At 38.3% G+C, this 23301-nt stretch overlaps 1 protein-coding gene across 1 annotated transcript in view; it reads right to left on the reverse strand.

Moving 5' to 3' along the window:
* Window positions 1-531: 531 nt before the first annotated feature.
* Window positions 532-23301, reverse strand: part of LOC136704904 (uncharacterized) — a 42626-nt gene continuing 19856 nt past the window's right edge. The window contains exons 2-13 of the mRNA XM_066678172.1: window positions 22412-22477; window positions 21383-21490; window positions 20893-21021; window positions 13563-13712; window positions 12924-12992; window positions 12717-12770; window positions 11061-11140; window positions 10267-10296; window positions 10044-10068; window positions 7591-7641; window positions 5114-5131; window positions 532-2676 (exon numbers count right to left, since the gene is read on the reverse strand). Coding sequence (XP_066534269.1) covers window positions 2618-2676; window positions 5114-5131; window positions 7591-7641; window positions 10044-10068; window positions 10267-10296; window positions 11061-11140; window positions 12717-12770; window positions 12924-12992; window positions 13563-13712; window positions 20893-21021; window positions 21383-21490; window positions 22412-22472 — 834 coding nt within the window. The 5' untranslated portion in view covers window positions 22473-22477 and the 3' untranslated portion in view covers window positions 532-2617. The remainder of the gene's footprint in view (window positions 2677-5113; window positions 5132-7590; window positions 7642-10043; window positions 10069-10266; window positions 10297-11060; window positions 11141-12716; window positions 12771-12923; window positions 12993-13562; window positions 13713-20892; window positions 21022-21382; window positions 21491-22411; window positions 22478-23301) is intronic.

The raw sequence follows: 23301 nt of genomic DNA on the forward strand, positions 1-23301 counted from the left end.
CTCCTCCCATTGAAAAAACAAAAGTTGGATCCAAAATGGCCGACGTCAAAATGTGTGTACATGTCATTGAACAAATATGCACTACAACGCGCTCAACTTTTGTTCAGAATCAGCTTCTTATCACTGATAAACATGCGGCTTTGCTCTCAATCATTCCCGCAGCTTCACTATAGAACGCAGCTGGGCTCTAAAACTTTGCGTGTTAACACGTAAAATTTTGTCGTGGTAACGTGACCAAAAATGACTCGTTTACACGCTTCTTAAGGTTTTCGCCAATGGGAGGCCTCAAATCCGGGCGTACTTACATATTCATGATAGGACTTACGTCACACACTGTAGCTGACACGAAACATAAATCCTTTGTGAACGTAGTCCCTACGTTTCATCTGAATTATTCATAACATAGTGAGCGAAGCACTGACCTATGGCTAAAGTTGAGGCCTACGTGAGCAGTGTGAAGACAGCAATACTAGTAAGCTGATCCCCATAGAAAATGGAAGTTTATTTTTCACAATAAAAGATTCCGGGGTTTAATACCTTAAAATTTGTAAACATGCATATTATTATATAACTTAATTCATAACATGCCCTAAAGCTTTTCATTATTTTATATCAAACAAACATCACTATTCTCTCACACTATGTGTGTGACACATACTGAGGCGTAATTCATTCACATTGATAAATTATGTGCATTCTTTTAATAGCATACTGCTAAACAATAAGGTGTCATTGCAAACCCATAGTGAAATAAATTTTCCAGATCCTCCTCTTTCTGTAAACATGTATAATATGTTTAAAGATACATTAATTTACTCATGTTTTATTTAATTATGTGTATCTACTTCCATATATACATTAAAAGAGGTTAAATCTCCTTCAAAATGAAATTGAACAAAAAAATCTGAATTAAAATGGGCAAAAGGGCTTTTTTCAGCAGTAAAATCAGTGGTGGGTGTCACTGAATAAATACGCACTACAACGCGCTCACCTTTTGTTCAGAATCAGCTTCTTATGATGATGATGATGATCACTGGTAAAGACGCGACTTTGCTCTCAATCATTCCTCACAGTGTTTTAAACAGCGCCCACAGCGCTCAGCGTCCACAGAGTTCAATAGCGAAGCAGCGAAACGAGACGAGTCATTGGATAAATGCTGGGCTTTGTCCCGCCCATCGGACGTTCAGCGTCTCTGGGGCAGTGGGCTGGCCTCGGCTGGCCCGGACGCTCAGCTTCTGCACGATGATTGGATGATCTGTCTAAGGCTGAATCCCTTTTTGATTGACAGCGAAATGAGCGAATCAGCGATCCTTTGGTGTAAAGATCCGTGGGAGCATTACATTTTCCTTCTGAGTTGAACCGGACACTTTCTTAAACCTCTTAACGGCATTTTCTTTGTTAAATACGACTAGCCACAATCGAGCTTCTATTTCCGGTGGGTTTTTTTTGTAGCTGCTTGTGTTTGGAGACTGACTTCTATCACTCTTTCTGACTTCTGTCGCAGTTTCTGTCCAGCGGGTGCTGCTGAGCCCCTCCACCGTCACAAAGCACTCACAGGCGGACACACTTCACATGGGCCAAGGCCGTTTAAGCAGCCTAGCTCTGCTGGCCATTGAGAGGACACTAGTCAAGTCCCTGGAAAAGACGCCTTGTTGGTACGACAGGGTCACAGATCATTTTCTTGAAAAGGAACGGAGGGTAGAATTTATGTATAAATAAAACGACACATTTTATGATGTAGACCGAAACTGAGCTTTCCCTCTTTGAAAGACCAGCATCCGCCACTGTTCAATCTGATCTGGCGGTAACATGACACTTCATTGTGGCTATTTTTGTCACATTTTTCTTTTTATACCAGCACCACCTTGTGGTCATTGGGTATTACGGCGTTTGCAGGGAACTGAATGTTTCCAAACTCTTCATATTGAATGAACTGGGGATTGAACCCTGGACTTTACGACCCTCAAGCTGAGCCATACTACATGTGCCATCAGACTGACTCTGCCCAGTCATGCTGAGAGATATTATTTGTGTAATGTATACTCATATTTACCTCCCATTTTAGCAACAACATCAACAAAAGAGTAAAAATAAAAGTTCAATCACTTTTATAGCCAGAGCTGCAGATATAGAGCAAACAATAGTGAGCAATTCACTGAATTCATATTTCCATAGTGGAGAAGCCAGATGTTTCAACATATAGCCAGCCTAAGGCACATCTGTGATGTAATCATGCTGTCTAATCAGCATCTTGATATGACACATCTGTGAGGTGGACGAATTATCTCGGCAAAGGAGAAGTGCTCACTAACACAGCTTTAAACAAATTTGTGAACAATATTTGAGAGAAAAATACATTTGTACACAGAAAATCTTTGAGGTCAGCTCATGAAAAATGGAAGCAAAACAAGTGTTGCATTAATATTTTTGTTCAGTATAGAGATAGATAGATAGAGAGAGAGAGAGAGAGAGAGAGAGAGAGAGAGAGAGAGAGTGCCTAGCATACCAGATAGAAACAGTTTGTTTTTTACTCATTTACAGATCAAACATGATCACGTAATTACATGTTGATATATCCAGGCCACTGTAAATGTGCATTGTGTCTAGAAATTACCCTTCAAAGAACAGGCAGGGGTGATACACAAAAGACCTGGGCATGTGTACACAAGACCGCATCTACAAAAAGAAAACAAAAAAACAACAACATAATATCCTTTGTGATGGTTACAGGCAATTAGAACGATTGCAAAGAAAATAATTTAAATTGCCAAATTTTTTGCCCTCTGTTATGTCACATATTTCCTAATTCAAGTTTACAAGAGCATGTGTAAATGTGAAGTTATGTGCAAATGCTTTAGAATTGTCCTCTGAGTCTCCATGTTTATGTGAGAGCACAAAGGTGAGGTTAAACAGAGCAAAACATTCACAACATGTGCTGAGAAATAAGAGCACTGAGTAAAAACAGAGAAAATGAGAACGGCTCATAAACAGCTAAACAGCTAAAAAACAGAGCTTCATCTCCCTACTCACCACTGTCGTGTACTCGAGTTGGGGTGAATAGCAAATGGCTCATTATCATTTAAAGGAACAGGCTCTGAAACTGTCTGCTTCAATATGGGGGAGACTGCTGCTATGGGGTTTGTCCTGGAATTATTTTGAGCAAACCAGGTCACAGACATTTCATTTAAGACCCAGAACTTTGTTCACTTGTGGAAAAGGGGGAGAGTATGTCTCATTTAACCTATACATTTGGTTCATAAACTACCTTTTTAAAAACGGCCATGTCTCTTGCCTCAAAACTGATCTGTGCCAAAGTTTGAACATTTCAGTATTTGTATTTTCTAAGAACACTTTTGTGTTCTTAGCAGCATCACACCTTGTTAATGCCTTATTAACTGTTTTATTCTCTTCGTATGTGGTTCCTTTAGGTAGCCCCCAGGATGGCATGGTCCAAGAAGGGGAGTGGCTACTTGAGGCTGTAAAAACGAGAATGGGGGAACAGAGGGAGAAGGGTTGGCTGGGTAGTTAGACCCACAGCACTGGTGCTAACAAAGTTACTCTTGCTTTTGAGTTATCTCCACTCTACAAGACTAATAGAAACCTCTGGGATGTTTATATATGTTGTTCCTTTTCATATGATTTTCGTCACATTTTTGTAAATACTCACCATGCACTTTAATAAAGACTGAGCTTTTGGGAGAGCATTACAAACCACTTTCTATATTCTTTGGGGCACTGGTTCTGAAGACGCTTACATGTGGCTTCTATTCAGAGGTGAACAAATGGTGTTTCTGATGGTCTGTGTTTCTGGTTGATTGTCTCTTTTGGGTATATATATGGGGCAGTCAGAAAGGCCAGGAATATATATATATATATATATGTGTGTGTGTGTGTGTGTGTGTGTGTGTGTGTGTGTGTGTGTGTGCTTTGTCCATACCTAATTTCAGTCAGATTGATTGCCTGCTGCGTTGTTATAGGGGAGAGAGAGAACCCAATTAAATATTGGCACTTACCCTATTAATAATAACATTTATTATCATCAGTATCATATTAGCACTAATCATTTCATAAACAATAGTTGATATTAAACTGGGGTTGCTGTCATTATATGTGAAACATATAAATGTATAAGCTAAACTCAGTAAGTCAAGGCAAGTTTATTTTTAGAGCACCTTATATAGACAAAGGCAATTTAGTAAACACAACTGGCATTTTATACAATTCAGTTATTTCCAGTTTTATCTCCAAGAATTAAATACTAATTAAATGACTGCTTAAGTCACTAAATGACAAAGAATATACTGAGAACTGACTAGTCAAAAGAATGCTGAAACTTTTGAAGACACTGTCTTTCTGAAAAGTGGTTTAGGAGGTACGGCATTTTCTAAATTAATATATGTCAAAATTATGCTTCAACATCTCATTTCTCATTACAGGCAGAGATATATTATCATCTTTAACTACTTTTTACTGAACTTTTTCTTTTGAAATGTAGATGTCTATCACTGACCCAAGTCTGTTTCTACATGATGGACCGCTTATAATTTATGCTGTATTAAATTAAATAATTAAATCTTTATTTACAGACCTGCTGCTGCCTCAAAATTAATCTGCCTTTCATTAATTCAACACTTTAATTGTTTTCTTACCTAGAGACATTTTTTTAGAATGTGGCAATAAATGAGTTGAACATGCTGTAATTAGTTTTGCAATACATTAAATGCTGATATAATAAAATGATCCTACTTTAAATGTAACTATTTAACCAATTCTACAAAGAATATTAAGTAGTCTACAAACTATTCTAATAAATTTTGTAGAAATAAATCACTACTGGCTTCTCAAATGTAGATCTCTGTCATTAACCCAGGCCAGTTACCACATGATGGACCAGAAAATGTATTGTGTATTAAAATATATAGTGTTTGCACCCTATCCAGGATGTGTTCCTGTCTTGCCAAATAATTTTTGGTATTAAAAATATATATATATATATTTCTGCTACTGCACAATTAGTCTCTCTGTCAGTTGGAACAGTTAAATTGTTTCAAAACACACACACACTCAAAGGGGCATTTAATTAATGTGATACCAAATATGTTTCTATACCAACCAGTAAGATTGATGACCTCTGTGTGAGAAAGAAAAAAAAGTATAAAATTACTACAATACTGATTATCAGTATCAATACTAATCATTTTATATGAAAGCTGTTAAACATGTGAATGATGTCAAGGCTCTATTCCTGGTGCACAATGTAGAAAGAAGAAGACATTTTAAAGTGTTTTCTACACTCAGTAACCATGCATGACATATACTCTATTGAAAGAAATGTGAGGGTTGGTATACTGATTGATAAAAGCAATAAAAACTGATTGATAAAAACCCTCAGACTATCTGCCTCTGTGTTCTGCAGTAATGGTAGCTTTCCTGTGACAAATTTCTCCACAAACTCAGAATGGATATTTTTTCTCAGAGGAAATAAAGTGCAGCCCCAGAAATAAGTAGAGATTGCTAATAAGGCTAGCCTTTCCCTTGTCAATGCTACACTTTTACCCTTACAATGAGCCTCATGAAAAAGTTTGAACTTTTTTCCCCCAGTAAGTCTCATTTATGAATGTGCTTAATTGTTAAATTATTCAGTGTTAAACAAAACCTGCATTTTTCATGCTCTGTCTCAAAATATGTTGAAAGAACATTCATTCTCTATCAGTTCTTTTCAATCCTGTTGGTTTGATATCTGTTGTAATCTCCACTGCCAGAGGAGGATGGGTTCCCCCTTTTGAGTCTTGGTTCCGCTCAAGGTTTCTTCCTTGTGTGCTGAGGGAGTTGCCACTGTCGCTCCTTGGCTAGCACAAAGGAAAGAAGGCTTGGACCTCCTGGATCTTCATAAAGCTTCTTTGAGACTATTTTTTTTTATAGTGGAAAGTGCTTCGTAAAAAAAAAAAATATATATTGAAAAAAAGAAGCCCCAAAATTGCATTATTTTTCCTGATGATTTTTTACATCTTCAAAACAACTCGATCTGACCAAAATAAAACTAGCTTTGCAATTTGTGGCCTGGCACAGGCACCGGCTGCTTTTTTTACGCAAAAAAAAATCATCCAACAACATGTCAAAACACAGTCTGAGGAGAGCAAGAAGGATTGTTGACAGCTCACCTGTGACTTAAACTGCCTTTTTGGCCACGTGCAGGAGAGGTGGAGCAACCATAAGTGACCACGGCCAAATAACGAGGACTAAAAGCGGCCCTCGTGGACTCTTTGAGAGGACATTTTAAGCACTGTGCACCTTCACTTCAGGGAGCGAGGACCCACTCCGTTTTGCTGTAGGATGCCAACGTGTCTTTTGTTTTTCTTTCCCAATAGATTTCTCTTGCTGTTTTCTTTTTTCTCTAACCTGCTGCTCACAGGTTTCTTATGACAGCATACCTGTTCCATATTTGCTGATTCTAGCCTACCCTGGTGAAACACAACACACTCCCCTTCTTCCTGGCTTCACTGTCACACCTGTCTGACTACCGCCCTTCCATTTGGGACCACTCTTTCAATCCACATTTTACTTTTTCCCCCCAATTCACTTCCTCACACCTAACTCTTTCCATTATACTATTATAATTACTGTTATATGTATTGTGTGTTACAAATACTGTAAGTAGAGCATGTCAAATGTTTGTTTGTTTAATTAATATGTTTCAGCAAAACTACTCCAAAATCCAATGTCGTCATTGTTTTTTTTTTGTAATTAAAAAAAAAAATAAAAAAATAAACATATAAATAAATAAAGTAAAATAAAATAAAAAATAAAAAAAATTAAGTGAAAGTGTGTACTAATTATTATACGTACAATGGTGTCATAATAGCAAATACATTGGGAGAGCATTCAATCAAAAGAGCTGTATCTGTTTCAAATTATGATTTATTTTTTTATTCTAAATTTAATACAGTATAAACTTGTAATCTGAATTAAAATATTTGTACGTATGTTTTAGAGCTTAAATAATCCAACTCTTTTCAGTGAAATCTACTATAATAAAACACTTTCATCTCCAGCTATAGAAATATAAAGAAAGAAAATAAAGTTTCGGCCACAACTCTTAAGACACGAGTGGTCAGGATAGATCAGGTGTGTCTTTTAGTGATGGTAACAGCAGTCAAACAGGAAATCCAAAACAGAATATTGGTTTATCCTTCAAAAGACACTCAACAGCCATTGGTCAGTTGTCAGTCTTTTGTCTGTTCGTTGTGCTTTAGTCTTAATGTTTACCTGTGTTTTTGTTTTGTTTTCCAGGTTTCTTAGTGTTTGTTCTGACTGCTATCTCCATTCAGTGTTTAACCTCCCTGTTCTCTGTTTATCTTCCTAGCCTTGTAGTCTCATATGTAGCCTCCTAGTTGTATATTTTGCTCCAGTCCTGTGCTTCTTGTTCTTTTAGTCCACTAGTTCTGTGTTTAGTCTCTAGCTCTGTGTATATTTGTTCACCCCTGTGTTTAGCCCTGTTGCTATCTAGTTCTCTCTTTAGCTCTGTTTCTTAGATCTCATAGTGATATGTTTGTCACTCTGTTGCACTCTGTCAAAGTCTCCTGCACTTACCTCTTTCCCCGCTATTTGGTCCTTGACTCCCCGCCCCCTCAGGTTGTAACTCTAGTGAGAGATTCATTATTAAAGATGGATTACATTAATTCAGCTTATGTAGACAGTTTGTTATTCTACAGGATGGGCCATTTATATGGATAAACCTTAATAAAATGGGAATGGTTGGTGATATTAACTTCCTGTTTGTGGCACATTAGTAATATGGGAGGGGGGAAACTTTTCAAGATGTGTGGTGACCAAGGCGGCCATTGGCCGATTGGCCAATCAAACTTATTGGGAATTTCACAAGAAAAACAATGGTGTGCTTGGTTTTAATGTAACATTATTCTTTAATGAGTTATTTACAAGTTTCCCTTTGTTTACAGCCATTGACATGTCGCAGATGTTAACACGTGAGGAGCAGATAGAAATTGTGTTGATGTCTGGTGAATGCACTAACTGGGTCATTGCAGCTGATTTCCATGCAAGACACCATAGGAGACCACCCATCTCCCATGCTACAGTTAGCAAACTGCTTGACAAGTTTCATGAAACTGATTCAGTGTTGGATTTTACAAAGTGTGGACGCATGAAAACTGTCACTAATGTAGAAACATCAGTGGCTGTCCTAGCTTCATTCACCAAGAGCCCACAGCGTAGAACTCGCCGCATGTCATTGGAGGGTGGCATCAGTCGAACATCCCTTCAGCGGCTATTAGCTACTCACAAAAAATTTCCCAATAAGTTTGATGTGTCACATGACCCTCTTCCCATTGAAAAAACAAAACAAATGTTGGATCCAAAATGGCCACCATGGTCACCACCCATCTTGAAAAGTTTTACCCATCCCATATACTAATGTGCCACAAACAGGAAGTTAATATCACCAACAATTCCCACTTTATTAAGGTGTATCGATATAAATGGCCCTCCCTGTAGTTATTTTGATGGAATTTTACTTAAGTACAAGTAAAATTACCAGTCTAATAATGTACTCAAGTAAAAGTAAAATGTAGTGTATTTTAAATTTACTCAGAGTAAAAGTTACTTTGTTATACTCTGGCACACAGGAGAAAGGGACAAATGTAGAGATTTATTCAGAGAAGAGAAATAAATAAAAATTGAGGACAAGACACAGGTATTAATTCAAAAGGAGTAACCAGAAGGACACACACAAATGACATGTCAAGAGAGTGGCAATAACTCGCAATGAGGCAAGGTGAGAGTCTGGTTAATATGAATTTTGAGAAATATGCAAAAAATTATGGGAGATGAATAAAATAAACTGGTGAATATCGAGTCGTAGCACAAAGGCTAACAGAGGTAACAGTTCAATAAAACCAACCAACACTATATTTTGGTTGGTTATATATATATATAGTCCCTTAAATTTGGCCAGGGGTCTATTTACTTCCAGAACAACTCAGAATTCGACAGGGTATTGCAATCAGCTGGGTCTGTACTGGTAATGGACTTGTCCATCTCTATATTTCTTGTGATTTAGTGGTAAATTGCTCTTCAGCTTATCATTCACTCCGGTAGTTTCCGGTGAGCAATTTTTCTTACATTTTTATTTACATTTTTACTCAGTAATGGATGTGATTGAAAATGTAGTGAAGTACAATACTTCAATCAAAATGTACTTAAGTAAAATTAAAGTTACATACTTTAAAAACTACTTAAAAAAGTACAAGTGCACAAAAAAGTACTAAATTAGAGTAACACGAATAAATGTCATTTGTTACTTTACACCTCTAACAATCATCCTTTAAAATAGCAAAAAGATAAATTCAGAATATGAGAATACGGGAGCAATCAATTATTTGGGGGAGAACATCTGTTTTTAATTATGCATTATCTTATGAATACACATTTTCAATGTGTTGTTGTGATTTGTTTTCATCTCTTTTCGCATCAGTGAGCCTTGTGTGCCCATGGCTCTGTGCTCACTTTTCCCGTTACCACTTTTGGTAGGTTCTGATCACTGTATTAAAAAACACCCCACAAGACCTGGCATTTTGGAGATACTTTGATCAAAACATCATGCCAGTACAGTTGACAAACCATCTCAAATCATGCAGTCTGCTGGAGCAGTTTAGATTTGGCAGATGCTATTAGAATGCTATACATTGAAATATGTAGATCAAGCACTAAATGTTGGTGAAAGGGGGATTGAAAGTTTGTGACTGTTTTCAGTGTTTTTCGTGGCCCCTTAGGTCCTGTGTAGGATAATAAAGGTTCCTTGGATGGAATAGGCACAGATTTTGTGTAAAGTTTTTGCAGAGTGAAGATGTTGTAGCAACAAAAGAAAGTACAACTCCATATAAATGCCCAAGAGTTTGGACTGGGACATTCAACAAGCTCATATAGTTGGGCTGGTATGTTTTGTTTTGGGCCATAATGTGTATATATTATGTGTTTCAAATAAAATGAAGTTAATTAAAGAGAATTAAATTGTTTGATGTATATACCTCGTGCACATCGTCTGCAAGTGATCTAGAAGAAAAAGAAAGATTAATTTGAGTAAGAGGATTAGTTAGAGTGAGAATAACGATACATATTTAGAGTGTAGTTGTAATAGGATTTTATATATATATATATATATATATATATATATATATATATATATATATATATAAATTAGTATATCAAACATGAAGATTGAACCAATGAACACTAGAAGCATAGGCTTACCCTCTTAAAGTAGATAAGCCCAATAATTATCTGTAACATTAATAACAGGTTAACTCCATCAGCAACTTAATAATAAAATACCAAATATATGATCATAATACGTATTTCAGAGGAAAGATTAAGGGAAAGTGTTAAATGTTATAAATAATGCTAATGTTTGGGTGTCCCTGGTAAGCGTAGGTATTTTAGAGAAAATATTAAACACAATGGGGTGGTTTCACAGCTTAGGCCTAACCCTTGTGTGAAAAACTATCACATTCTGTACAGACAACATACATAAAATGTCATTTTTCTCTAAATTCCTTCCATTCTATTTCTTTCAATTTTGATAATTTAATAGAAATAATAATGAATAGATTTAAATGTTTTTATTTTCATTGCACAGGAGTACAGAAAACGTTAACGTATGTGATGATTTCAGTCTGTACCTGTGTAAGAAAATTGAATTATATGTACAAAGTATAAATATTTATTAAAATGTAGACAAAAATCAATGATGACTCATTGCTCATACACAAATTCCCTCAGCAGGCTGTACTACAGGCAGACATTCATATATCATTATTGCACAAGAGAACTATGCCACCTGTTGCACACACTAAAACTAAACTGGACTGATATTAAACATTAACCTTATTATAATGCAGCTGAATAAAATGGAGTAAAATATGAAAACATGAGCCAAAACATTCAAACATTAACAAAATATTATATTCAGTAATTAAATATTTAGTGTGTCTTCCTTTGAGGTTGTGTACTTTGATCAGGCACACAGATTTATTTGAGCGACTTACTATCAGTATTGTAGCAAAAAGTCCATTAAAGACATAACTAACTATTCCACTGATATGTGTAGCTCCAGCTTCATGTGAACCTGCATTACAAAACACAGAAAACTTTGAGAACAATTAAACAATTGCCATTTTCCTCAAAAGAGAACAGTGTTTCAGTTATCTCATAGTTGGTTTGTTTTATCATGAAAACCCTGTTTATTTGGCAATACTCAAGATAATTTTGCAAGATGGAGAGCTGCTACAAAGCAGTGGCGAACTCAGATGGTTTGAAGGGCAAGACCGAAAAAATAAAAAGGACACAGAGTGCACGGCACAGGGCCCCACTAGTGAGCCAAAACCTATGATGTAATAATATAAGGGCACTTAATATATATTATGGAATTTTCTTGCTCTGTAGGGCATATCATCATAATTTATTGCAAGAAACAACACCAAAAAGGGTATTCTGTGATTTATTTGCCATATGAAGGGCAGCCAATAGGGCACTATGTCTCATTTTTGCCACTCTAATGAGCACTTTATGCTCTTTAGCAAGGTTTTTTCAACCATCAAAAAAATCTTCTGACTTTAATAGAATAGAGAAAATAAACCTGACCTACATCATACTATAAATTTCACACGCAACATGTTTTCTTTTTTTCTTGAATAATTGTACAGTGCAGTAGTTTGTTCTCTGTAGGAGACATGTAATTTGTATCAATTAAAACTTCATCAGGACTGTTGGGCCCTGCATGTGATGCCCTGTACAACTGGTGCATTGTATAGGGTGGGATCCTGCATTGTGCCGGGGAGGTTCAGCCCACCTTGACCCATTTCAGGACGAAGTAGTTCCAGAAGATTAATGCCAGGGGTGTTCAAATATTTGCACAAACATAATATACCAACTATACACAGTGAAAAGAATAGAGCTCTCAAATACAGGACAGAGCTTCAAGGCAAACATTTAATCATTCATTCATTGTCTGTAACCACTTTTCCATTTCAGGGTTGTGGTGGGTCTAGAGCCCACATGGAATCACTGGGTGCAAGGCATGAATAAGACCTTCACAGGGTGACACATGGTCACTCACACTCGCAATATGTGTTTTTGGACCGTGGGAGGGAACCCGCACAGACAAAGTGTTGAACCCACAACCTCCAGGTCCCTGGAGCTGTATGAAAGCAACACTACCTGCAGCGCCACCATGCCACCCTTTAAGACAAATATGTATTATTTAATATAATATAATACACTTTACTGTAGAGTATTATAGCACTGATACAAGCAGAATGTATTACTGGATTAAACTTTGCTCCTACTGAGGCCTTTGCTTTATTCAGGGTTTATATTTTACTCCTCAGAAATTTTTGGGGAGGAGTTCAGGGTGGCTTATGAATGCGTATGAAGCAAGAGAGCAAGTTTTAAAACAGCAGGCTTGGTGGGTTTGATAATGGCCAAAAACGGCTCAGAATATGGGGTTCGGCAAGAATGACTCAGCACGGAGGATCGAAGTGATGTAGTGAAGCAGTCGAGTTGAGATATGTCTCCTGAACTAAATTTTGCCGACATGGAAATAACGTGAATTTGCGGGGTATATATAGGGCTGAGAGGACAAGTTCAGGCGTGGTCCTACTCCCAAAATTATGTTATTACATAACTTCAATTATTCTGCTCACCATCTTTAGTAAGGTTTAATTCATTCCATTGAATGTAGTCTCCCCGTTGGTTTTCTGCAAAAGGAAAAAAATTCTACAGACTTATTGAATTAACTAAAATGGTACAGAATTAAATGGTACATAATGTTTATTATGAATAAATGTATTTATATAATAAAATTACAATTTGTGTGCGTGTGTGTGAGAGAGAAATATTTCTGTACATACCTGCACTTATGCTGCAGTTTAGAGTTTCTGTCAGGTTCAGTGTTGGATGTGATCTGATGCAGCTGTTAACTTTAACAATATATATATATATATATATATATATATATACACACACACACACACATCTGAACATTTCAAACAATCTTCTGTTCATCTGTTCATTGCCTGTCCCTCCTGAACCTGAAATAAATCTAATTCATTCATTGTCTGTAACCCCTTATCCAGTTCAGGGTTGCGGTGGGTCCGGAGTGGGACACGGTGAGAACACACCAAACAGACAGTCACCCGGAGAAGGGCTTGAACCCACAACTTCAGGACCTTGGATCTGTGTGACTCTGACAATACCTGCTGTGCCACTGTGTCACCCTTGAAATAGTTGTGTAAATATAAGACTACAAATGAATCTAACACAGTGTAACACTGCATCTAAAATCCTATAACAAGAAATAATGGAAAAACATTTTGTTTATACTTTATCTTTTTAGCTGAGCAATATATATATATAAGCATTTAATCATTATAAAGTTGTACAAAGGTGCCTGTGAATTACTTGAAAACGACAAAAAAAAATGTAAACTTATTTGTAAATTCCATAAAACACTTATAATAAACTTATAAGTCATTTTAAATTTAACTCACCATTGTACATAAGTGTACATCTTGCATTATCGATTTCCTTGAAGTGTCTATTGGGCCTCCATTTACATTCTTCTTTAGTAGTGCAGATGTTTATTCCATTCATACACTTTTCACTAAGTGTACATTTGATTCTATTCATTTCATCTTCATCTAAAGGATGGAAAAAATGAGAACGAGCCAAAAAATTAAACTTCAATATGTGTCAGACTTTAAGCACCTCTGTATTATGCATGAATTTTGTGTCAGAAGTTCTACAAAAGCAAAAATAAATCTGCTAACAAAATTCCTACAAACCAGATTCCAAAAAAGTTGGGACACTAAACAAATTGTGAATAAAAACTGAATGCAATGATGTGGAGATGGCAAATGTCAATATTTTATTCGTAATAGAACATAGATGACAGATCAAAAGTTTCATCTGAGTAAATGTAACATTTTAAAGCAAAAATATGTTGTTTCAAAATTTCATGGCGTCAACAAATCCCAAAAAAGTTGGGACAAGGCCATTTTTTACCCCTGTGTGGCATCCCCCCTTCTTACAACACTCAACAGACTTCTGGGGACAGAGGAGACCAGTTTCTCAAGTTTAGAAATAGGAATGCTCTCCCATTCATGTCTAATATAGGCCACAGGCCTCTAACTGTTCAATCGTCTTGGGCCTTCTTTGTCGCACCTTCCTCTTTATGATGCACCAAATGTTCTCTATAGGTGAAAGATCTGGACTGTAGGCTGGTCATTTCAGTACCCGGATCCTTCTCCTACGTAGCCATGATGTTGTGATATCTGCAGAATGTGGTCTGGCATTATCTTGTTGAAAAATGCAAATCTTCCCTGTAAGAGATGACATCTAGATGGGAACATATGTTGTTATAGAACCTGAACCCTCGCCCCACTGGCTCCTCACTGTCCAAGCAGAGGACATCAGATCAAGGATCAGCAAGATGAAAGCCAGGATCTCTGTTTTTGGATCAGTCTTAAAGATGGATTGAACAAAGAAGGTAACATTGTTAAAATACATTTCGCGTGAGTGTTAAAATATAGCCAAGCACTAGGGTGGACGCAGTACACTGTTGCTGTAAGTTTTTGTTTTTGTTCAAGGTGACAAAGAAACTTGCTGGAGATGCTGCTGGGACAGCAGCCTGGGCCACCAACGCGGGAAATGAGTTTGGACAGGGGGATCGAGAGTGGCTGCAATTTTGCTCTAGAACCTGAACATAGTTCTCTGCATTAATAGTGCCTTTCCAGATATGCAAGCTGCCCATGCCACAAGCACTCATGCAACCCCATACCATCAGTGACACAGGCTTCTGAACGGAGCGTTGATAACAACTTGGGTTGTCCTTGTCTTCTCTGGTCCGGATGACATGGCATCCCAGTGTTCCATAAAGAACTTCAAATCGTGACTCATCTGACCACAGAACAGTCTTCCATTTTGCCACACTCCATTTTAAAAGACCCCTGGCCCAGTGCAAATGTCTGAACTTGTGGAGCTTGCTTAGAAATGGCTTCCTCTTTGCACTGTAGAGTTTCAGCTGGCAACGGCGGATGGCACGGTGGATTGTGTTCACTGACAATGCTTTCTGGAAGTATACCTGAGCCCATTCTGTTATTTCCTTGACAGTGGCATTCCTGTTTGAGGTGCAGTGACGTTTAAGGGCCCGGAGATCACAAGCATCCAGTAGAGTTTTACGGCCTTGACCCTTACGCACAGCAATTGTTCCAGATTCTCTGAATCTTTTGATGATGTTATGCACGGTTGATGACGATAACTTAAAAGGCTTTGCTATTTTACACTGGGTAACACCATTCTGGTATTGCTGCACTATCTTTCTGTGCAACAATGGTGGAATTGGTGATCCTCTTACCATCTTGGCTTCAGAGAGACATTGACACTCTGAGAAGCTCTTTTTATACCCAATCATGTTGTCAATTGACCTAATTAGTGTTAATTGATCTTCCAGCTGTTCGTTATATACTTAATTTCCTTTTTCCAGCCACTTATTGCTACTTGTCCCAACTTTTTTGGGATTTGTTGACACTGTGAAATTTTGAATCAACATATTTTTCCTTTAAAATGTTACATTTGCTCAGATTAAACTTTTGATCTGTCATCTATGTTCTAGTACGAATAAAATATTGACATTTGCCATCTCCACATCATTGCATTCAGTTTTTATTCACAATTTGTTTAATGTCCCAACTTTTTTGGAATCCGGTTTGTAAAATGAAGAGCAGAAAGTATATGTTGTGAAAGCAAAACAGAAAAAAAACTATATCAAAAGTATATTACTCTTTGCAGTTATTTGATAGTGATGTTTGTTTGAATTTGCCTAGTGTTTACTTTCATTGCTTTTGTTTATTTGGATTTTTCCAGTAAGGTCTTTTGCTTCTGGAATCTCTCTTTGCTTCTGCTTAATTATTAATACCCCCCCCCCCCGCCCCTCCTTCTGATTTGCACATGTGGGAGGGTCTTAGAGGAGGGCCTTCACCTGGAATCTCTTTTGTTCACAGATTTGATGCTCTGAAACTGCCTCTGGGCCCTAGCCACCCCACCCTGCCAGTTTTCATGCATTTTCAAACATGGTGGGAAAAGTTCTCCTTCGCTTTGGTAGATTTTCATCACAGCCGTTACTCATTAAATTGGCTGTTGTCGTTTAATGAGTTTCTATCTGCGTGTGTTTAAAATCTTGCACGTATCTGAATAACAGAGGATTGGAATGAGCAGACATTTGCGACACCTGCTGGCAGAAAAGAGATTTAGATTTTTGAAATGCTGGCGATATCACGGATGAGTTCATGATTGATGAGAATGATTTCAATAATTTATGGATTGTAATATATAAAAATGACCTTTCTGAGGAAAAGCCATTAAGGGAGGGTTTCTAGACTTCTATCCACCACAAACAGCTATTTTTTTTGGGTTGCTGCATGACTGGTGCACGGGGCTTCCAGTCAGACATCACAACCTCTACTCATCCTCCACATTTGGAGTCATAGAGACTACACTACTACTACTACTACTGTAGAATCAACTGAAAAATGTATCATAGCAAAGTTTCGGGCTCATGGCTGTACTACCACTACCAACTTTTACAGTTATAGCAAGAATTAAACTATCAAAACCAGTGCTGCTGCAGTTAGCAGTGTTTAGCAGCATTGTATACTTGTCCGTTTTTTTTAATCAGATTAAATACAAACATGCACTGAAAATGTATGTACACAGATGATTGTTTGTCAAGCCACTTTTATTCCACTGATTAAAACATAATTAAAATCACATAGTCATAGAAAAGTATTCAAAAGCATATAATTCCCTTAAAAAGCATTGGTATATAATTATTTAAATAAAGTGTAGGTTAAGGCCATTTTACAGCTTAAGGGGTCGTTTAGTAAACTGAATTTTAGCACTAAAAAGTTGATACAAACATAATCATTTGGTAAATAGTAGCATTGAAAAGTATATATTGCACATGGTCATATGCCTTCCCTACGTCAGTCTAGATACCATCTAGATAAAGGGTTAAATTTTCTTGTGTTGTCAAACTCATACAAGGAGACATTAATTAACACACAATATTTGAAGTTATACTATAACAGAATTTTGAGAGTCGGGCCACGCCCACGCTCCTCCCCCCAGGCCTATTTAGAGGATGGGGTCTTTCCCGCTCAACATACGCCATGACGTCACTGCACCTGCGACGCAGCGCCAAGGAAGCCCCACGAGGGCCTCCCTCCCCAGCTCAGTGCCCCTGCTGGTGCCACAGATCTGGCTCCTGTCTGCACTACTGGGCCCGACCCAGCCCCGACTTCCGTTTTTTCTCGTTTGTCTCCCCTTTTACGTGCTTCTGATCTTCCTGCTCTCTCTCTCCCTGCTACTACTTCTTCCACCTACCCTGTTTTTTCCTTATCATCCCTACCCTTATCATCCCAAGCCCTACCCCTCACGGGCACGCAGTATCCCGTTCTTTAGCATAATGATTCTCTCTCCGCAAGTTTTGCAAGTCAACCTCTCATTCCGGCGCCCCAAGCTCCTGACGCCACATTCTCTGTTCACCACTGCTCCAGCTCCTCCTCCTCCCAATGCTCGTGTCTTCAATCCACCCCTGGTGCAGCCTACCCTTCATCAACGGATTCTCCAAGGTGTGGACGTTGACCTGTCCTCTCTATTGCTTCCTGTACAGCACCCGGTTCCATTGACGTGGGAGATGTGACCCTTTCAATGAAGACTTCAGAGCACAGAGCTTCTAAGCTCCTTACAACTTCCGAATTCGCACTCGCATTTTCCCTCTATCGCGACGTGGTGTGCTCCTCCTTCCCTGCCCGCAGGCAGGAATTGGACCTCGCCATCTTCCTCGACCTCGCAGTCTGTTTCGGAGGCTCTGGTTTTTACGACTACCATCGGCTCTTTTCCGCACGGGCCGCCGCCCGCTGGCAACAGTGGAATATTCCATCCTACTGGGGTGCACTCTACTTGGAGCTCTACTGCCGCATTTTCGCTGGCCGAACTGCACTTTCCTGCGGGTTGTGCGACAACCCTTCTCATCCCACTTCTGCATGCTCCCAGGTCACCCCGGCACCCACTCCGGGCCCTAATTTTTTTCATCCCTGACCAGGCCCCCAATCAGCGTATCGCCTGTTCTAGCTCCCGTGATGCCCGCGTTAGACGCTTGTTCTTTCTTAATGGCTCCATGATCTGCAATAATTTCAATTCTGCTGGCTGCTTTGTATCTTCCTGCAGGTTCCTTCATGTATGCATCTACTGCGCTCAAGCGCACGGTCGGCCAAGCTGCCCCAAGTGGCCGCCTAAGTTCGGTAACAGCTGACTGATCCGTTTTCTCTCCACCCCTGTCAACGTTCCTGAGCTCGTAAGCTGCCTCTCACGCCACCCTGACCCCGCATTCGTATGTTATCTCCTTGATGGTCTATTGTTTGGTTTCTCCCCAGGTTTTGTGGTTCTGCCCATCTCCTCGTTCCATGCCTCCAACTTTCTCTCTGCTGAATCAGAGCCTGATGTGGTTACTTCCCTTCTGGCCTTTCCGAATTAGCATTCACATCAGCATTGCCACTCGAAAATATTCTGGTAAGAAGCGGCTCATCATTGACTTGTCAGCCCCGCACGGTTCTTCTGTGCCCTCTATAAACAGTCTTGTGCCCAGCTCAGATTTTTCCCTCTGCTATGCTCGGGATGACGATGCCATATCACTAATTAAGCTCCTTGGCCGCGGCACTTGGCATCCTGACTTCTGGCACCTGTTTGGGGTGAAATGGCGTCGACAGTTCTACTATGCAGTTCGACTGACCTTCGGCTGTAAGAGCAGCCCCAAGATTTTTGACACACTCGCCGAGGCTCTTTCATGGATCCTCCTTAACGTCTATGATTTCCCGTATGTGGTGCACCTCCTGGATGATTTCTTGGTCCTTGACTCGCCATCCTCCCCTCCAGCCCGCTGCATCACTTCTCTCACTGCTGCTTTCCATCAGCTGGGCATTCCCTTGTCTTCCGAGAAAACTATTGGCCCCGCTACCTCACTTGAGTTCTTGGGCATCTTTCTGGATTCAGTTTCTTTTCGTGCTTCACTCCCACACGACAAGCTGGCCCGCATTACTTACTTTATATTTCTTACTCTTCAACGTGTCAAACGACAACTCCTCTCCCTTTTGGGGCATTGTGTTGTCCCACAAGGTCGTTCCTTCATCTCTCATTTGCCGCACTTAGCCTCTTCGGCCTCTTCTCTCTCTCTCAGTTAATCTCCCTGGACCAAGCCTGTGCTTCAGAGCTACAATTCTGGTTGCTCCTCCTCCGCAGATGGAATGGCATCTCTTTCTTTAACAATGACGCACTAGCTAACCCAGAGGACGTTGATTTGTTCATCGACGCAGCCCCATCCGTGGGGTGTGGAGGTTTTTACAAGGGACACTGGTTCGCATATTCCTGGCCTGATCAATTCATCCATCTAGTGCTAGACTGCGGTGACTCCATTGCGCTCCGCGAATTCTTTCCCGCTGTCATTGCTGCAGTTCTTTGGGAACATGAATGGACTGGCCGAGTCATCCTTCTCCATTCAGATAATGAATCAGTCGTTCATATTATTAATAAAGGACGCTCCAGTTCACTCAGTCTCATGCCATTCGTCCGTCGCCTCACTTGGCACTCAGTCGTCCATCAATTTCTATTAAAAGCTGTTTACATTCCTGGTCACATTAACCCTGTTACTGACTCTCTGTCTCATTTCCAATTTCAGAAGTTCAAGCTATTGGCTCCACAGTCCGACCTGCATCCTACTCTGGTTCCACCATTTTTGGACCCCATCTTCCCACACACTCAGCAATCTGACTCTAAGATCCCAGGATTTAATCCTGAAATCTCTGGCACCAAACACCTTGTCTACCTACTGGACGGGATGGCAGTGCTTTCGACACTTCCATCACATATACTCTATACCGTTCCCTTCTTCTGATCTACACTCTTTCACAGCATTCCTCTCATTCACTAGCTCTCAATATTATATCCGTTTATCCATTTTAAAAAGCTATGCAGCCACTATTAATTTCTTTTTCAAACTGAAAAAAAGAGAGATTCTTGAAGCAAAAACCTTACTGGAAAAAAAACACACAATGAAAGCAAAGACTGGCAAAATGCAAACAAATATCAGTATCAAATAACTGCAAAGAGTAATAAGGTAACTAAGTATTTATAAAAATATATATGTTTGAGATATTTTATTTTTTGTTTGTTTAGCATTCACAACATATACTTTCTACTCTTGACTTTAGGAATTTTGCATGTGTATATTTTTTTTTCTTTTGCTTTTGTAGAAAAAATATTACTCCATATAAACAGAATTTCATAGATATTAAACTCTAGAGAGATAAAGAAATTTGTTCACTCCTCCAAACTTTATAAATTCATTAATATTAATACAATCATTAGCAATTACAGCTGTTTTTTGATGTGATTTCCTTTTCTTTTGGATATATATCTAGCATTCACACTGATAATTTAAAACTCAATCACACTTTTATTTGTCTTTATTTAAGAGTTAAGTAAACATGAAATATTCTGTAATACTGCTGTAAGTGTCCTATCAATGGGAAGTTACCAGTTTCATCCCTGAGGTTGCCTCAGTCAACCAATTTCAGAAATTTAACACAGCAGAACTAGTCTCACTTTCTGTGTAGGTAGAATGCCCCCAGCCCCCAAATCACAAATAAATCTTAAAGCACATAAACTGTGATACACACAGTTGGATGCAGTTAATTATCAGTGGGTTGAAAAGTGGCAAAATGTAAATGCATCAGTAGTACTAGTACTTGTACTATTTCAACATACCTTTATTAATATCACAGTCTAGTGTCCCCATGAGACTATTAGGAAATTCTTCAAATCCACACTCTTTGCTGGAGTTACAGAAGATCGTCTTTTTTTGCCCATCATTTTCAATGCAGTGCATTTGTAAAGCTGGAGAATCAGAAATATGCATGTTATCCATGGGTTGCAGTCACATGATTATTATTATTTTTCTTTTGGTGTGGGCATCATATTGGAGACCAATTGTCTGGTTTTAGAATGCAGAACTAATGCAGACAGATGGGCTAAACAGATACATTTATCTCATACACGGCTCCACTGTCTCTTTACTTCAGGGGCATAAAGGGTTAATGATCTTTTTGTCCTCATTATGCTACATTGTCTCCAGTGCATTCTTCTGGTCTTGTGACCCAATCTGAGTTATTCATACATAGATCATATACAAGCTTCAGTAAAATCTTATTTCACTCGTGTAGAAGTGCTCATGTAACAAGTCTAGAAAAAGACTTACTCTGGCATGTGATTAAGTCAACTTTCCATTTACATGACTCCGGGTTAGGGCAGAGTGGTGTGCTTTCCTTCTCTTTAAAAACACAGTGGATTTGTAGGTGCTGAAAAACTACAAAATTAAGGAAATATCAAGTAAGTCTAAATAAAAGACAATAATATGTTTTTCTATCTAGCTCACACAGCTACTACTCCACGCTGACAGGCCTGTCTTGCAATGGAAAGTGATTGCTTACAATGATGCAAAAGTTCAGGCACCACAGAACAAATGATTTTCTTAATGACTTAATCCAAGAGCAAAGATGTGAATCAACAGTCAACTGAATTTAAACCAATAGCACAAGCTTTTCACTTACTGAAAAAAAAAAAAAAAAAAACAAAGGCAGAAAGACAAAGACTTGCAGCTTAGGAAGGTGGCTGCACTTAAAATGTGGCAAAGCATCTCAAACAAGAAAGGAAATTGGAAGATTTCAGGCAGTCACTGATCACATTTAAACCCAAGTATCAAAAATAATCTTTGTATTTATAATTATATTTGATTCACAGGCTGGTTTTATGCATTTGAACACGAGGAAATAAAACATGGCTATTTTTCCTAAAAAATTAATGAGAATAATTTGTGAAACTTAAATCCGACAGTCTACACAACACATCCTGATATCTTCAGTCCAAAATCCATGAATCGTTTAGTGCCCTGTGCGAGTGGTGCACAGAAGCAAGTTTATTTATTTTCAACTTTGAAAAAGTAAAAAGCACATATTTTGACCAGGGTTGTACACACATTTACACATGATTGTAGACCACCACCAGTCTCATAGTCACTGAGCATTGTCATTGGAAAGGAACAATAAAAAGGAAAATTTCAATCCCAGTGGGTATATGACCATCTTCCATGATCCATAACAGACTAAAGAAAATCTTGAACTAAAGAGAGGAAAGGTGCAAACAAAAGAATCTTATAGATGAAATTTAATACATTTAAACTTTTACATGCATATGCAAAACAATAGTATAAATAAAGGTTTTACACTACCAGAGTGTAAAGTTGAAGGTAGACCCAGGAAAATAAGCAAAACCAAAGCCGGTAGCTTCATTGTTTCTGGAATATCAAAATTATAAAAGGTATTAAAATTCATTCAAAATACATCTGCAACACTTCAGTACACTTCAGAAATTGTGTTAAAAATAAAGGAGAACATTTGGAATGTAGTGTTTGAACGAATCTGAGGTGATTAACCCTTCTGTTCATTTAAGTCGCTTGAATTAATGTATTCCATTTAACTTTTTTTATATCGTTCTAAAAATAAATACAAACAAAACAATAATTAAGTTAAATAGCTATTTAAACATTTTAACACAAATTTACTCCATTAAACAAGTGGAATTTTGCACATTTCACATGTAAATAACACTGTTGCACTCCAGGTTAAATGCTAAATGCATTTCATTGGTGTTTACACATTCTCTGCACAGTGATAATCAAGTTGAAACTTATCTAATCCAAAGTGCTATGTGCTGAAACTAAACTTTGCTAAGTTAAAACCTTAGGTACTTGAGGTGGCTTGTATGGAGGACCAAACCTGCCAAAATTAAATATAAATAAATTAATTAATTAATTAATTAATGACTCTGTCACATCAGCCCAAGCAGTTTCTCCTCCAAACCACCAGAGGTCACACTCACCAGAGTTCTAACCTAGATTCCTCACCTGTCTGTAATTAGCCAAATCATTTGTAGAGCATTTAAGCTCACAGTTTTGTTCCACAGGTTGTGAAGTATTGTTAGAAATATATTGGCAATTCCGAGCATTAGTGTTTGTATTAGCTTTTCATGGTTTTTTGAAATCTTGGCTTTGGACTCGGTTTATCCCTTTGAGCTGTTTACCCTTTGGATTATGGTTGTTTTTTCTTGGACGGTCTTCGT

Source organism: Hoplias malabaricus, chromosome 1, assembly GCF_029633855.1.
Source record: "Hoplias malabaricus isolate fHopMal1 chromosome 1, fHopMal1.hap1, whole genome shotgun sequence".
In the NCBI taxonomy this organism is placed as follows: Eukaryota; Metazoa; Chordata; class Actinopteri; order Characiformes; family Erythrinidae; genus Hoplias; species Hoplias malabaricus.